This window comes from Cuculus canorus, chromosome 8 (assembly GCF_017976375.1).
Source record: "Cuculus canorus isolate bCucCan1 chromosome 8, bCucCan1.pri, whole genome shotgun sequence".
Taxonomy (NCBI): Eukaryota; Metazoa; Chordata; class Aves; order Cuculiformes; family Cuculidae; genus Cuculus; species Cuculus canorus.
In genome coordinates this window covers 18,477,199-18,492,093 of record NC_071408.1, presented here as the reverse complement: position 1 = coordinate 18,492,093, position 14,895 = coordinate 18,477,199, and the positions used below count along the sequence as shown (strand labels likewise).

At 46.2% G+C, this 14,895-nt stretch overlaps 2 protein-coding genes across 3 annotated transcripts in view; one reads left to right on the top strand and one right to left on the bottom strand.

Moving 5' to 3' along the window:
• Positions 1–3,354: 3,354 nt before the first annotated feature.
• Positions 3,355–4,140, bottom strand: LOC128852888 (proline-rich protein HaeIII subfamily 1-like). Its single transcript, XM_054073124.1, has one exon. The coding sequence runs from the start codon at positions 4,138–4,140 to the stop codon at positions 3,355–3,357; it is 786 nt and encodes a 261-aa protein (XP_053929099.1).
• The window catches only part of CACHD1 (cache domain containing 1), a 111,043-nt gene continuing 100,159 nt past the window's right edge, over positions 4,012–14,895 (top strand). The window contains exon 1 of one of the 2 annotated variants that reach the window (XM_054073278.1): positions 4,012–4,333. In XM_054073278.1, the coding sequence (XP_053929253.1) occupies positions 4,139–4,333 (195 nt within the window). In that variant the 5' untranslated portion in view covers positions 4,012–4,138. The remainder of the gene's footprint in view (positions 4,334–14,895) is intronic. The other variant, XM_054073279.1, reaches the window with a different exon arrangement.

Genomic DNA, 14,895 nt, shown 5'->3' with positions numbered 1-14,895 from the left:
CTAGGATTTATATCTGACATATGTTCCTCTTCTTCCCATACACCAGCACTTAAACTCCACATTCATTCCTTTCTTGCTGTCTGAAAAAGGGGACATATCTCTGGTGTGGCCTCATTTTTGCAAATCTTAATGGCTGCATTATTTAAGCTTGAATGCTGTTAGCAGAGCAGACAATCTCTTCTCTTGCATCTTACCCGCCCTTTCCTTCTCCAGCCTGCAGCACATATAAACACCACTTCTGGGGATGCCACAACCCTGCAGCACCAAGCAAGGGCAGTCCTCCTCCAGGGCTTGTTCTAAAGCAAGAGGAGACGGATTTAATCCACAGCTGTTCTAGCCTGATTTATAAGTGTATGTTGTGGTTCAACCCCAGCCAGCAACTAAGCAAACTAAGCACCACCCAGCCACTCATTCACTCCCCTTGGTGGGCTGGGGGAGAGAACCAGAAGAGTAAAAGTGGAAAAACTCATGGGTTGAGATAAAGACAGTCTCATAGGGAAAGCAAAACAAGGAATTCAACCACTACTTCCCATCGGCAGGTAGGTGTTCAGCCATCTCTATGGAAGCTGGGTTCCATCACGCGTAACAGTGACTTGGGAAGACAAACAACATCACTTTGAATGTCCCCCACTTCCTCCTTCACCCAGTTTATGTTGCTGAGCATGATGCCCTATAGTGTGGGATATCTCTTTGGTCATTGAGGTCAGCTGTCCTGGCTGTGTGCCCCTCCAGCTCCTTGTTCCCTCTCTAGCCAGCTCACTGGTGGGTATGGTGAGGAGAAGAAGAGGCCTTGCCTCTTGGCGAGCACTGTTCAGCAGTGACTACAACATCCCTGTGTTATCAATACTGTTTCCAGCACAAATCCGAAACATGGTTTCATGCTAACTATTACTAAGAAAATTAATGCTGCCCCAGCTAAAACCAGCACAGTGTGTCAAAGACCAGCCTGGTGTTACATGGTGATAAACATCAGATCATCTGAATTGGCAGTTTTGACTGATGTGTTGTGACTCCATATGAATTTTTCTTTCTTTTTCTTTCTTTCTTTCTTTCTTTCTTTCTTTCTTTCTTTCTTTCTTTCTTTCTTTCTTTCTTTCATTTCCTATTCTTTTTTTTGAGGAATACATTTCCTATTTTTCTTTAACTATTTTGAAATGAGAAAGTGAGTGCAACTAATTTAGAAATGGCAACACTGACAGTTACGCTGATGGTTACCTCAGTTGCAATTCTGCATTGGGTTTGCTTTCCACATCCCAGACCAGCTCCTCCATAATTACAGAAGGCATCGAGGCTGCAGGGTGGGAGGAAGGGTTGCTTACTGCTGGCTCGCTCCCCTGGGAAGGCAATGGTACAGTCATGAAGCATGTGGGAACCCCAGGAGTAGTTTGGGTTTGCCTTGAGGGCTGAGGAGTAAATAAGTTTAGATTGTACATGAAAATGTTAAACCTGTTCAGTCGGTTCCCTTGCCACCAGCAGGATCCTGGGGCTCTGGAGCCAGAAGGACAATTGCCTCATTCATTTCCTGAGGTTAGCTTGTAAAAAAAATAAAGACTATTTGTAGCATTCAACTTGTAATTTCATGATTGGGTGCATGAATTGGATGACTTGGGTAGCTGGAAATTCAGTGGTGTTGCTAACACAGCTGGCTACCGACTTCAGCTGTGACCTTGATGTGATAATTCTTTTGTGTAACAAAGTTTACAGAGATGGAATTCTCAAACATGAAGCTAGGGTCAGAAATAAAATAAAAAAATACGAGCAGTCTAGCCAAGATATTTGAAAACCATTCAGCTTTTCACTATAATTTAAAACTTTTGCATCCTACACTAGCGAATCGAATTAAAAAAAAATGTAAAATGAAAATGACTAGTGCTAAGAGCAAATTTGGCTCAGTTCTGCTTCTCTCTCCCTCTTGGGCCCAGGCAAAATATTCCTACAGAAGTCCAAATTCTTCAGCGTAACGGAAAGAAAATTCCTTGTTTTTCAGGTAGCAAATGCTGCTTTAACAAGAGAACTACAAGATATTGATAATGGCAGCTTTGAGAGGTGTCATTTTGGTTTAGGCTCTTTTTGCTAAACCAGAAGTCCTCCTCAGGAAAACTGAATAAAATTATTTTAGACCTATAAATCACCTAAATGAACAAAAGCCAAGGATAAACTGATATGGCTTTTGCATAATAGGAATTAAATATCATTTCTTAAAATCAAGTGAAAGAGAGTTTTGATGGACCCCCTTGCAAGAGAAGCGACAGTTAAAACCTGACCCTTAGAGATGCCAGCAGATGTTGCCTAGCCACAGCCTCCTCCCGCGGGAGTAGGTTTTCAGGTCTGATCCTGCTCCCATTCCTGACAAAATGCGATGGGGAATCACTGTTGGCACCTAGTGCCTGGGAGAAGTGAAAAAAAAATCAACTCAGATAGAAACTATATGTCAAGAAAACAGAATACAATTACAGATTATATGTCACTGTAGTAGTTCTCGGATGAACTGTACACTTGTGAAATTTACTGCTACAGCACACGAGTGAATCTGGTAGGGCTCTATTAAAAAGGAATTAGTGAAGTGAGTATTGAAGCCACTTTGTGACTCCAGGTCAGACTTATTTAAAAATTATATACACATGCAGGGGTTTGGTATACAGTGTTAAATAATGAGTTAAATCTAGCAGGTATGTGTTTGATATCTGTCCTGTATTTAGCTTCTTGGGCTCTCTGGTTGCTTGGCAGGAACCGCTCTGGGGCTGCATAAAAGCACTCCTGCTTTCATTTGGAAAATTTAATTCCCCTGTATGGGTTTTCCTAATATGACCCAATGTGCCCACAAGGCTTTTGGTTGTTCCTAACAAGGTGTACGATACAGAGGGGAGGTCTGAGGAAGACGAGGGATTGAGGAAGGTGCGGGACAGGGCGAAGAGGCTTCCAGAACTGAGGGGATTGTGAGTAAAGGTCATGGGAAGGGGTTTCTCTGTGTCAACCCTAACCTGGCTTTGCTTCCCCACTCAACAGGGGCGCTTCTCCAGGAGTCTCGGCTTGCGGTCTCTTCCCCGTGCCACTCTTCCCGGAGGACAGCTGTGGTTTGGGTGCCATGGAGTGGGACAGGCTTTGCACGCCTTCCTTGCAGTACTTTATTTTCCACTGCTTTATTTTGTTGCCCGACAACCTTTCTCCAGCCTCATGACTTGACACAAGCCTGCGCTGCCCGAGGACGGACGCTCTGGGTTGTGAAAGAGGACAGAATAACGCACTCTGATTTAAAAGAAAAAAAAAAAAGTTTGTTTTAAAAAAGCAGAGCCGTAAAGAAAGTTTAAGAAAAGAAAAAGTTTAAGAAAAAGTTTTAAATAACCCCCTGACTTTTTAGGACTGTGGGGCAAGGGGGGATCGGTGGGGCAAAAGGGGGAATCCGCGGGGCAAAGGGGGATCTGCGGGGCAATGGGGTATCGGCGGGGTAAGGGGGGGAATCCGCGGGGTAGGGGATCCGCGGGTTAAGGGGGATCCGCGGGGAAAGGGGGGATCCGCGAGGCGGAGGAGTCCCCGCAAGCGGGATGGAGGGGATACGTGGGGTGGGGGGTGGTCTCCGTAGGTGGGGGAAGATCCGCCGGGTAGGAGGGTCTCCGCACGCTGGGCAGGGAGAGACCCGCAGGGCAGAGGGGGTCCGCGGGACCGGGGGGGATCCGCGGGACAAAGGAGTCCCCGCAGCCGGGAGGGGGATCCGCGGGGCAGGGGGCGGCTCCCCGGGACAGCGGGGTCTCCGCAGGCAGGGGTCCCCGCACGCTGGGCAGGGGGGATCCGCGGGACAGCGCGGTCCCTGCGGCGGGGCGGTGCCCGCAGGCGGCGCGGGGGGCGCTGCCCGGAGCACGGGGGGCTCGGCGGTCCCGCGCGGTCCCGGGGCGGGGCGGGGGGCGGTCCCGCGGAGCAGCGGGGCGGGGGGCGGTCCCGCGGAGCAGCGGGGTGGGGGGCGGTTCCCCGGAGCAGCGGGGCGGCCCCGTCCCCGCCCGCGGCGCCTCCCCCTCCCGGCAGCGGCTCCCGCTCCTTCTCCGCGCCGCAGTTTGTGCCGATCCGGGCGCGGGTCCCGCGGCATGGCGGCCGCCCCGCAGCCGTAGCCGGAGCCGGGAGGCGGCGCCGCGCTCTCCGCCGCAGCATGGCGCGCCGAGGCGGGCGGCGCGGGGCCGGGGCCGCCGCCCGGGGCCGGGGAGCGCTCGGCCTCGTGTGCCTGGCGCTGCTGTGCGGGCTGGGCGCCGCCGAGGCGGAGTTCTCCATCCTGGACGAGGCGCGGGTCCTGGCGGCGCAGATGAGGAAGCTGGCCAGCGAGGAGCTGGGGGTGCTCACCATGCAGGTACCGTCTCGCCCGGCTCTCCCTCCTCCCCGTCCCCAGTTTGCCCGTTCTTTCTCCCTCCCTGCCTTCCTTTCCTTCCCTGTTCTCTGCGAACTTTCCCTCCCCCTCTGCCGGGGCGGGGGGCGGCCGTTCTCCCCTTCTCCCGTTCTCCCGTTTCGCTTGTAATTAACACAATAGAATCGGGCAGAAAATCCTCCCGCGCGGTGCCAGTGCTGCCCTTGCCTCCCGCCCGAGCATCCTCTGCCCGCCGCGACTTTGCGCTCGGAACGGCGCAAAGAAACGTTCCCCGACCCGAGCGCGGCTTTGGACGAGATTGTTCGGCTGCTGTAGTTGGTTTGGGGGGGCGTCCCGGGAATGGGGTGGGATTTGTGTCTCGGCGGAGTCGGAGCGACCCGGGTGTGGGTACCGGGGTGCGGGGGGAAAGTGAAATCGGAGCCCTGAGGGCTGCGGGGAAGGGATGGTCAACTGCGAATGCGGGTTTGAAAGCTTCCCAAATGGAAAAGGAGACGCTTTCATAGGATCAGCGGGGGTCTCTACCCAAATGGCCTTTTATCTTCCCTAAACTGGCTTCGTTCTGTCACCTCTGGAGCACCATTGTGTCGGGCGGCCTCCCAGGGCTGCGTTTTGTCCAGGGAAACACTGAGCTGTCTCTTGTCCTCGAGGCTAAGAAGACGTGGATTTAAACGGCTTCTCTTAACAAGGTGGATTATCCATGCGTTGGATTCAAGGGAGTCACTTTTTTTTCCCCTATGTTTTTCCATCTGCTTCTGTGTATTTCCCCTCAAAAAATGGGAGCATCCCCCTGGGAATGAGGGAGTCTCTGGTTAATGCAAATTAAGTCAATGTAGCTAAACTGCTAAATCTGTCCCTGGTGTTAAAAAAAAAAATCCAATACAATCTTCTCCACTCCTACCGTCTTTAAAAAAAGCAACTCATAAAAATATACACGATGACCTTGCTAACTGGAGCGATACACTAATGATACGCAAGCTAACCAGAGGATAAGCCAGGTTTTCTTTCCAGGAATTACACTAACTTGGGAACAATTGGAATGCCAGTGCACAGGGATGCAAATTAATGGTAAAACTCTGTTTACTGTTAGTTGGATATTTAAGGCCCCAAAGTAATTTAATGCGGTGAAACTGGTAGTTAAAATCTGAAAACCCTTTTCATACTGAGCTCTATTTTTATATGCTTAATATTTTGGCTGTCATAACTCCCATCACGCCAATGCATAGCCTGTCCTTTGCTCTCCCCTGTAACATTATTACAGCGGTTTAAAATTAAAAAACGGTGGGAACAAATCTCCCTGGATTTTAGGAGCTTCATTGCTTACCTTCTACAGCAGAACAAAAAATGTTCTGACTTGTGTCGCTGCAGCCCATGCTTCTCGCTTGATTTTAGAGCAGAGATTCCCTAAGCCTGCTCAGATGGGACCAGGTATAGCAGAATTTCCCTTTTCTTCACTTGTGCAGGGCTGTTGGTGAGCGGCAGTGGGTTGCTTGTGCCTCAGGACCATTGGCACAGTGAGGATCCTCAGGGTGATTCAAACAGGTGCTGTGGAGGATTTCTGAAGAACAGCAAGAGCCCTTTTGGGCTTTAATTGGATATAAATCCAGGGGTGTTGCCCTGGGTTTAGGGGGTGATGTGGAGGCAAGCCCCAAATCAGGAAATAGTGAGAGGAAGTTATAGTGAGAGGAAGGATTAATATCCAACCAGTTGGGAGCTGCTGTTTTATTTGTTTTCGTGAATTGCAGGGAAGGAAGCAGCAGGATTTAATGCTTCCCTTGCGCTCTCCCTTCATGCTTTGGTCCTTGCCAGTTGTGATTGCCATTTCTGCACATCCTGGTAATAGGCAGGAGGTGGTGTCACCAGATGTTGGAGCAGGATGGGATTGTGGGAGAGGGCTTTGGAGGAAGGATAGGTCTGAGCTGGAGGTGGGGAAGAAACATGCAGTGAATGAAAGAGGAAGGAGCAGGTGGAAATGCTTAGAGTGAAGGTGAGAGGTTGGTTTGGGTATGTTTTGAGTCTGGAAAAGGAATTGTAGACAGAGCCTCCATAAAGGAAGGAAGGGAGGATGAGGAGGACCCTCCAGAGTGGACACAAGAGGAGCAGTGGAAGAGGTAAGAGGACAACCGTGAAATTTCTGACCCTTATATGCCTATGTAACCAATATGGAAGATGTGAGGTAGAAAACAGTTTAGATTTCTGCTGGCGCAGCCATTGGTGCTATAAACGAGATTAGTCTTCTCCATACGCTGCCTACGTCCTGCCATACATTCTTCTTCTACCAGTATTTCACTTAGTCCAATAGCAGTAAGGACTTAGTGTTTTTAATCTGATCGCAGTATTTTGCTTTGTTGAGAGGGAAGAGGCACGTGTATCTGCACTGTAATAAAGGCTGAAGCTGCAAGAGTAATGAGGAGGAGAGAGATTTCTGATGCCAGCATCATTGAAAATTGTTTTTGGCACTCCCACTACAGCTTTCTATTTATAGACACTTGCATGAGTGCATCTGTGCACTATTGGACTATTACCTTTAAGTAATGCTTTTTCTTGCCCCTGTTGAGTGTTCTGATTTCATATATTTGTTTGTTCCTTGAATGGTACTGCATGGAGTAACTGAGCATAGTGTAATGTGGGTGACAACTCGTGAGCTGCATCCTTCACTGAATGTATTGGGCAGCAGTTTCACGGTTTCTCATTTTAGTTTCAAGTCTGAGTATACACATTTGTATCATATGAAGTCACTAGAAAACATGTAATGCGATATGGTGCAGGAGGGCGTGCAGGTGCCTGAGTGTGTGTTACTGTCCTGGGAGTTATGCACTTCCAGTATCTTCTGACTGCTGAATGGACAGGAGACACTGTAGGCTCCTACCTTCTTGAGAGTTATGGATGCATGCATGTGTTGGTTACCATGCTTTCTGTGTTAGCAGACTGATTAGCAGTAGGTCGTTTAAAGGTAGCTCTAATTTACTTTACTTAGCTACTAACTTTTCCAGACCAGGAGGATTTAATGGTTTTGAGATGTCTGGTTTTATGTCACTGTTGTTTGGAAATAGTGAGTTCCAAAGTTATTAAGGGTCTAAGGGAGAACAAGTGCAGTAGTCTCATCTTTGTTTGTGTAGAAAAATGGGCAGAAGAAGGTTCATGGAAATAATTTACATGTTTTAGATGACTTAGTGGTTATACCCATGGCCTGAATCTGCAGTACCGAAGCAAATGTATTTGCATTATTTGATCATTTGAAATTATCATGAATGAAAAGGTGGGGTTTATAACTGGTTGGATGGTCGTATTCAGAGTAGTGGTCAATGGCTCAAAGTCCAGATGGAGATATGTGACAAGTGGTGTCCCTCAGGGGTCCGTACTGGGACTGGTGCTGTTTAATATCTTTATCAATGATATTGACAGCAAGATTGAGTGCACCCTCAGCAAATTTGTGAATGACACCAAGCTGAGTTGTGTAGTTGCCACACCAGAAGGACGGGATGTCATCCAGAGGGACCTGGACAAGCTGGAGAAGTGGGCCTGTGAGAACTTCGTGAGGTTCAACAAGGCCAAGTGTAAGGTCCTGCACCTGGGTCGGGGCGATCCCCGTTTTCAGTACACAATGGGGGATGACGTGCTTGAGAGCAGCCCTGCAGAGAAGGACTTGAGGGTGCTGGTCAATGAGAAGCTCGACATGAACCGTCAGTGTGTGCTCGCAGCCCAGAAGGCCAACCGTGTCCTGGACTGCATCAAAAGAAGTGTGGCCAGCAGGGTGAGGGAGGGGATTCTGCCCCTTTATTCCTCTCTTGTGAGACCTCATCTGGAATACTGTGTCCAGTTCTGGAATCCTCAACATAAGAAGGATATTGAGCTGTTAGAACGGGTCCAGAGGAGCACTTCAAAGATGATGGGAGGGCTGAAGCACCTTCCTTATGAGGACAGGCTGAGAGAGTTGGGCTTGTTCAGCCTGGAGAGGAGAAGGCTCAGAGGAGATCTTAGAGCAACCTTCCAGTACCTGAAGGGGCCTACAGGAAAGCTGGAGAGGGGCTATTCGTAAAGGCTTGTGGGGACAGGACCAGGGGGAATGGGTATAAACTGGAGAGGGACAGATTTAGACTGGACATTAGGAAGAATTTCTTCTCTGTGAGGGTGGTGAGGCACTGGAACAGGTTGCCCAGGGAGGTTGTGGCTGCCCTGTCCCCGGAGGTGTTCAAGGCCAGGTTGGATGGGGCCTTGGGCAGCCTGGTCTAGTGGGATGTCCCTGCCCATGGCGGGGGGTTTGGAACTAGATGGTCTTTAAGGTCCCTTCCAACCCTTACTATACTATGAGTAGTCAAATGCAGCAAGTTCATTGACTGGCTTCCTGTATTGCACCGATCATTATTCCCACTCCATTTGTCAGTTCTATGGAAACCATGGTTAACATTGCTGTATCTTAATATTTCTTTTATGAGTCGGGGTGTGGGGTGGTGTATACACGCACATGCTTGCACATTCTTTTCCCCACAAGCAGCAGAGGTGATCTGTTGATGGTTCTCCCCAAAGTTTGTCAATGCTTCTTCCAAATTAACCAGAAACAGCCGCACCACGATCTCTTACTCTGCCCTCTTCTGTGGGACGGAGGAGAAGCTGCCAGTTTAGGCAGGATGCCAGTGCTGTACCTGAGCCGCCCAACACCGTTACCTTCTTTTTTTGTTAGCTAGTGCACATGTTGAGAGTGTCGATGTCATTACAGGGAGCAGCTTTTGGCAGCAGCTCCATCCTTGGAAGGCAGCATGCAATCACGTCTCCGCTTGCTGCTCTGAGCAGCCGTATTACTTGTCATTACTCAGTAGGCTCTGTCTTAAATAGCCCAGTGTCGCAGCTTGCAGAGGGCTGGAGCCTGGTGAATGAGCAGCTCATGTGACAGTCCTGTAGTGTATTCTCCTGGGCAGAGCTGACACTCAAGAGTAATTAAAAGCTAAGCGCCCCTTTATACTAAAATTATAACTCAATTGGTAGTTGTGGCATGACCTGGGCTGCTGGTGGAGTTTCACCATCTCTGTATCCTGGCTCTTTAAATCCTAGCTTTGTCTGACGGGGTTGAAATTACAGAGTAGGTTGGTGGTTGAAACGACTGAAATTCTCTAGTTGGGAGGTGGAGGCAGGGAAATAATAAATCTGAACTTCTGTGAGCATTTTGTTTGGTTTTGGCAAGGTTTAATCCTCTAAGTCTGCTCGGGGCATCCAAGGTGAGGACTATTTTTTTTGATAGTGTGGGGCAAGGTAACATCTCCGCCTCCAAAATGGGGATATAATATACTATTTGCAGTGAGAGTTGAAAGGATTAAGCAGTGCTTTGAAGATGAAAAGCATTAAGTGCTTCTACAACTTGCAAAATGCATGTTGATGTTTCTAGCCAGATAGTAACAAAAGTTATAGGCCCAGAGGGTCTTGGATAGTTTTTGAAGGTAGCTCTGCCATCTTTAATCCTCTACACTTATGCTGTGAAGGAAACACAGACCTTTCTTGTTGTCTGTTACTGACCCTAGAGGTTGAATGTAAAAGAAAATGCATTCTGACTCTGAAAACAGCAGTTTGCTGGTCATTTTTTTCCTGTAGTATTTTTTCTTTTTTCATTAATACTTTTTTGATTGATGTAGTGGTGTGTAAAATAAATAAAGAGCATAGTATAAGCTTCTCCAGGCTGATTGGCAAGTATATTACTTACTGATTTTACCAATAACTGGTCTAGCCATCCCTTTTCTTTTTTCCAAGGTAAGCAGATTGTGTGCAGGCCAGAATGGCACAGAGACAAGATGTCCAGGGCTTTGTATGGGGAGGATGCACGTTTCAGAGGAGAGAAACCCCATATTGAGCTGCACTGCAGACAAGTTGAAATGCCCGAACTGAGGTTCTCCATCTCTGAAATCAGGGATTTCGCACATTTTCCCGGGCTTTTACAAATAAATCTGTCAGTGTCTGTGAGGTACTCGTAAAGCAAGTGATGTAGAACACTGCAAGTCCTCCAGCACCGGGCCTGAAACCATGTACCCTCAGCCAAATGACAGCACAGAAGGCTGCTACTCTCTCTTTTACCTTCTATTTTCAGGCTGTTGCCAGCTCGTGAAGCTGAAACACAGTAAATGTAAGTAAGGAAGGCTGATAAATGTTTGACTCTATAGATTTTTTTTTTTTTTAATTATTATTTGGCAGTAGTGCTCACTGTAGTAATAATTACAGAGTAGAAACCAGTGGAGCAAAACCTCATCTGTTTTACATGATTATGTCTTGGTTTGAATCCAGCTACAGCAGTCTTTTTCAAGGCTCTCTGAAAGCCCAAGACTGCAGCAGTTTTTCATCCTATTCCACATGGATTCTTTTTATCTGGCATGAAACATTTCAAAAAGATAGAGTAAGGTCCTGGTGGAAGGGCAGTGAAAATGGCTGCATGTAGAAGACCAAATCTGAATTTTTAATCGGGCTTTGAGTTGTTTCTTCAAAGTGTCAGGACATTGTTAGTGATGTTAAGTCTTGCAAAGACCAACATTTCCTTTCAAACAGGGAGAACGCAGCTGCCCTGTGCAGATAAAAGTTGCTGAGTGTGGTGCAGCAAGGTGGGTTGGTAGATAATTAGCTGTCCCCTGTGCTGCTGTGACGAGGGACCCTGCCAGTTGTGGCAGGGATTGGAGGGGTCATTAGCAGCAAGAAATCCAAGTGCGCTGTGAATCAACCGTGAATCTCTGAGCTGTGGCAGGGCTGATAACACGTATGCTAAGAAGGCACAAAAGTAAATACTGTGTGTGCTAGCCCACTTTTTTGTTGGGTTAATTCATCAGAGGAGGAACGGTTTAGTGCCTGACTGCTGGGATGTAGCAGAAAAGCTGCTCTGTGACTGGTAGGTTGGCCAGGCACTAGTGCGAAAAAATGTAATGCTTATTGTCAAATTAAATCAGGTGCGTCACCTCTCAGACAGGAAGGCAAGATATGTTTGAGAATGGGAGGAAATGTGACGTATGAAAAAACTTTGTGTGTGTGTTTATCAGTTATCATTTTATGTCCATAGCTGAAAGAAAGGATTAAAGATAAACAGATTTTTGTTGTTGTTAACAGCTGTGGTTTTCTGTTCATCAATTATTGGTAAAAAGATAGCAAAGAATTGATTTGAGCATTGTCACTTGGTAAATGGAAGGGCCCTGCTGCAAGGAATTATCCCAAATTTCTGCATGTTTGTCAGCACACTGCAGAGGTTGAACTGCTCCAGGCTGGATTACAGGGCTACCTGAGTACAAGCTTGGTTCTCCATGAAGCCTGCTCATGGCAATGCATCATGGGTCAGAGCTTGTAGGTGCTTTGGTGGTAACTTCAAGGAGGGTTGGATAATGTCCCGGGAATGATCTATTTGCATGAAGCTAAATAGGAAAATATTAACTTTGGATTTTTTTCTTTTTTTTTCTCTCCTGTACACGGATAATACTTAAAGCTTTAAGCTGTAACTTATTTGATGTATGAGCCTTGGTTTTGTTTAATGACGTCATTACTTATCCAAGTGTCTGCTGTGAAGACATGCCTTTTCTAGTATAAAATAGGTGCGTGCTGAGTCATTTCTTGAATCTTGCATTATGTGTATTCTTCCCTGGTACAGATTTCCATAAAATACTGTATGTCTAATTTAGAAGAGAAAATCTGAGCTGACTTCTGAGATCATCCTGGTGCCACGATTCAAGAGTACTCATTTCCACTCCCATGAAAAGTTTTAATGGAGTCACTTCTGTCAGCTGTGTGGAAGGTCTCTAGAGCCTCCCAAGTGATTTTGCAAAAGTATATTTGCACAATTACAGTCATTAATAAAAATAAACTATTATGTTTTCCTTTACCAGCTTCTCAACCAGAAGCAGCTGATAGAACCAGCCTTTCCCGAGTGCTTTTTTACTTTTGAGAACATGGTTTTACTCCACTTTGAGTCTATGATTCAAGACTGCAACCGCTCTACTTGTAGAGCAGAAAAGCTCCAACACCTCTTTGAGAAAAGCTGGAATGCTACTTTCAGCAGTTCTGCAGAGCTGCCTAGCCAGTGCTCTCTTGTCTGGTTTTGGACATCTTTTGCACATAGTCCTGCGATGCAATAGGAATTTTTGGCTGGACTTAACGATTGTTGCAGGTCTGAATGAGGCCAGGGAGAAGACGCTTTAAAATAGACACATCTGGAAGTTGCCATAAAGGTTTTCTAGAAGTTGGAATGCCTTAAGCAGTACTACTTATGTGTTCGCCCTGGTAGGATTATTAGAGTACTTTTATGCTATTGTTTTGTGCATTTTGGACTAGATTGTGTCTGACGGTGGATTCAGCTTGACGGTGATGATATGACAGTACTACACCAAAGGGCTAGGGTGCTCCCATGACCTCTCTGTCTCTGGTTCAGCCCTTGCTTCTCTCACTTTCAGCAAAGGATGTATTAGAAATAGTTCCTGTTGGGCCGTGCTTTCACCTCAGAATTTATACCAAACAAAGCCTGGGGATGGTGTTGGTGATGATGGGATGGAGGAGAGAAGGGACAGACTCCCCAAAATAGCTATAGTAGGAGCCTGTTTGCGTGAAGCAAGTCCAGACTCTGAGCCAACGCTGGAAAGGCCTTGCCAGTCCTTGGGAAGATTGCATGGAGAGCCAGAAAGGCTCTTTGCCTTTTATTTGTTGGAAAATAAAGGAATCCTAAATTGTGTGAGTCAGGAGCATAGGATTTTATCATAGCAGAGAGTACCATTTGATACTAACGTGAATGGCAAATTAACAAAATATCTTGGTTTTGACCAAATAAGCAGCAGTCTTCACCAGTTCTTTCCCAGAAGCCATATTAGCACAAAGATCATCAACTGTGTAATCACTGTATGCTTGCAATCCTTTCCTTCCTGCTTACCCTGTGTTGGCAGTTGGATGTGAAAACCAGTTGAATAGTGCTACAGCCACAGGGAGAGTTGTTTGGCAGCATCCGGATAACAGCATGGCCAGCGTTGATGGCAGAGCTTTTCATGGCCAGGGACCGTTCCATGTCTGCTGCGTATCAGACCACGTGGGATGGTTCAGCTCACTGATGCTTGATCCAGAAACGGGCTGCTGCTTTGGGAACTCGAGAAAGCCCAAGTCCTTGTCAGAAACTGATTGTGTTTGACTTGAACTGGATCTGTTTTGCCTTGAAACTGCAAGGAAGAGAAAAACCAGTCGCATGATGCTTTTCAGGGTGAAGTAGATGCTGTGCTGTTGTATGTGTTGGCAGGCATCTGGGCAGGAGCGCTTTTGGGGAATGCTCTACAACAGCCACCTTAGTACTGCTACAGAAGCGTCCACTTTGTGGGACCGAAATCAAGTTTGCTTGAAGTGTTTGCTTTCAGTGGTATCCTGTCTATTGCAAACCAACATATGGATAACAGCTTATGAAAGGCTGGGAAGATGGTTTTTAGGGTCTTTTTTCTCTCTTTTGTTCATGAATACATATGTTATTTTCCCTTGTTTTTTTCTGTTATGGAAGTCATGGGATTTCTGGCTTTTAATTTTGAAGACCTAAAAGAAAAGGAAAGCAGCAGGATTTCTTGTCATTGCAAGGAGTGTAAAACGTAGGAGAAAAGGCCACTTCAACCATGTGGATCATTAATTTTGTTGGCAGTGAAGGCTGAAGTGAGTGCGTGGTCTGCAGGTACAGCTTTCAGTCGACAACTGCCGACATGGTCAAGCCCTCATGGACCGGAGTATTTGAGACAGGCCAAACCAGCATCTCAGAGGCATAATTTTTGTGTTGTATGGATGGCATACAAAGGATCAAATAAAAGGATATGTAATTTGAGTATCATAAATTTAAAAATTTTAACAGTGAAAGGATATTTAAATTAAATGTGTTTCAACTGTGATCCAGGCAATTGGACTTCCTTTTGCATATTTTTTTTCCCAAAGAATTGTGAGAAATTCATTTTCTCAGTTGTTTTTCATTTATTTGGCCAGTGGATAATCCAGGACTGCCAGGTGTGATGTGAAATTTATTCCCGTTGCCTGGCTTGGTAGAGTTCAGCTGTAGAAAGCAATGTACAGGGAACACTGCACTTTCTGGTGCAGGCAGGAAGAGGGGAATAAGTACTGAGGATGGCTCACTTGTCACGTTAAGCAGCAGTGATCGAGCATCTTGTTTTTAAACTGCAAATTTCAAAATCTTCAATCTGTTAGATTAAAATTAGAAAATGTTATTCTTGGATATATAGTCTCTTATATCTTGCTCGTAGGAGGTCATGTTTAAAAAATAAAAGAAATGGAAAAAAGTTAATATTCAAATACATTGCAGGAGGAGAATGAAAATTGCAAACTTTTCAAGGTATTTTTGGCTTTATATTAGCTTCACCCATGTTGAACTTGCAAATATAAAGGTAGTGCCACTTAGATAGCCTACCTTCTCTTGTGAGTTACTGTTCAGTAGTGTAATTTGGAAAAAAATGAAGTATATTATTTTTTCATTTTTTATTTTTGAAATGAAATTGTAATTTAAATTATAATGTTCTGGCCCCTCCTTTTCAGTTCTGCTGCTGTTGTGTTTTATGTAGCCATAGATG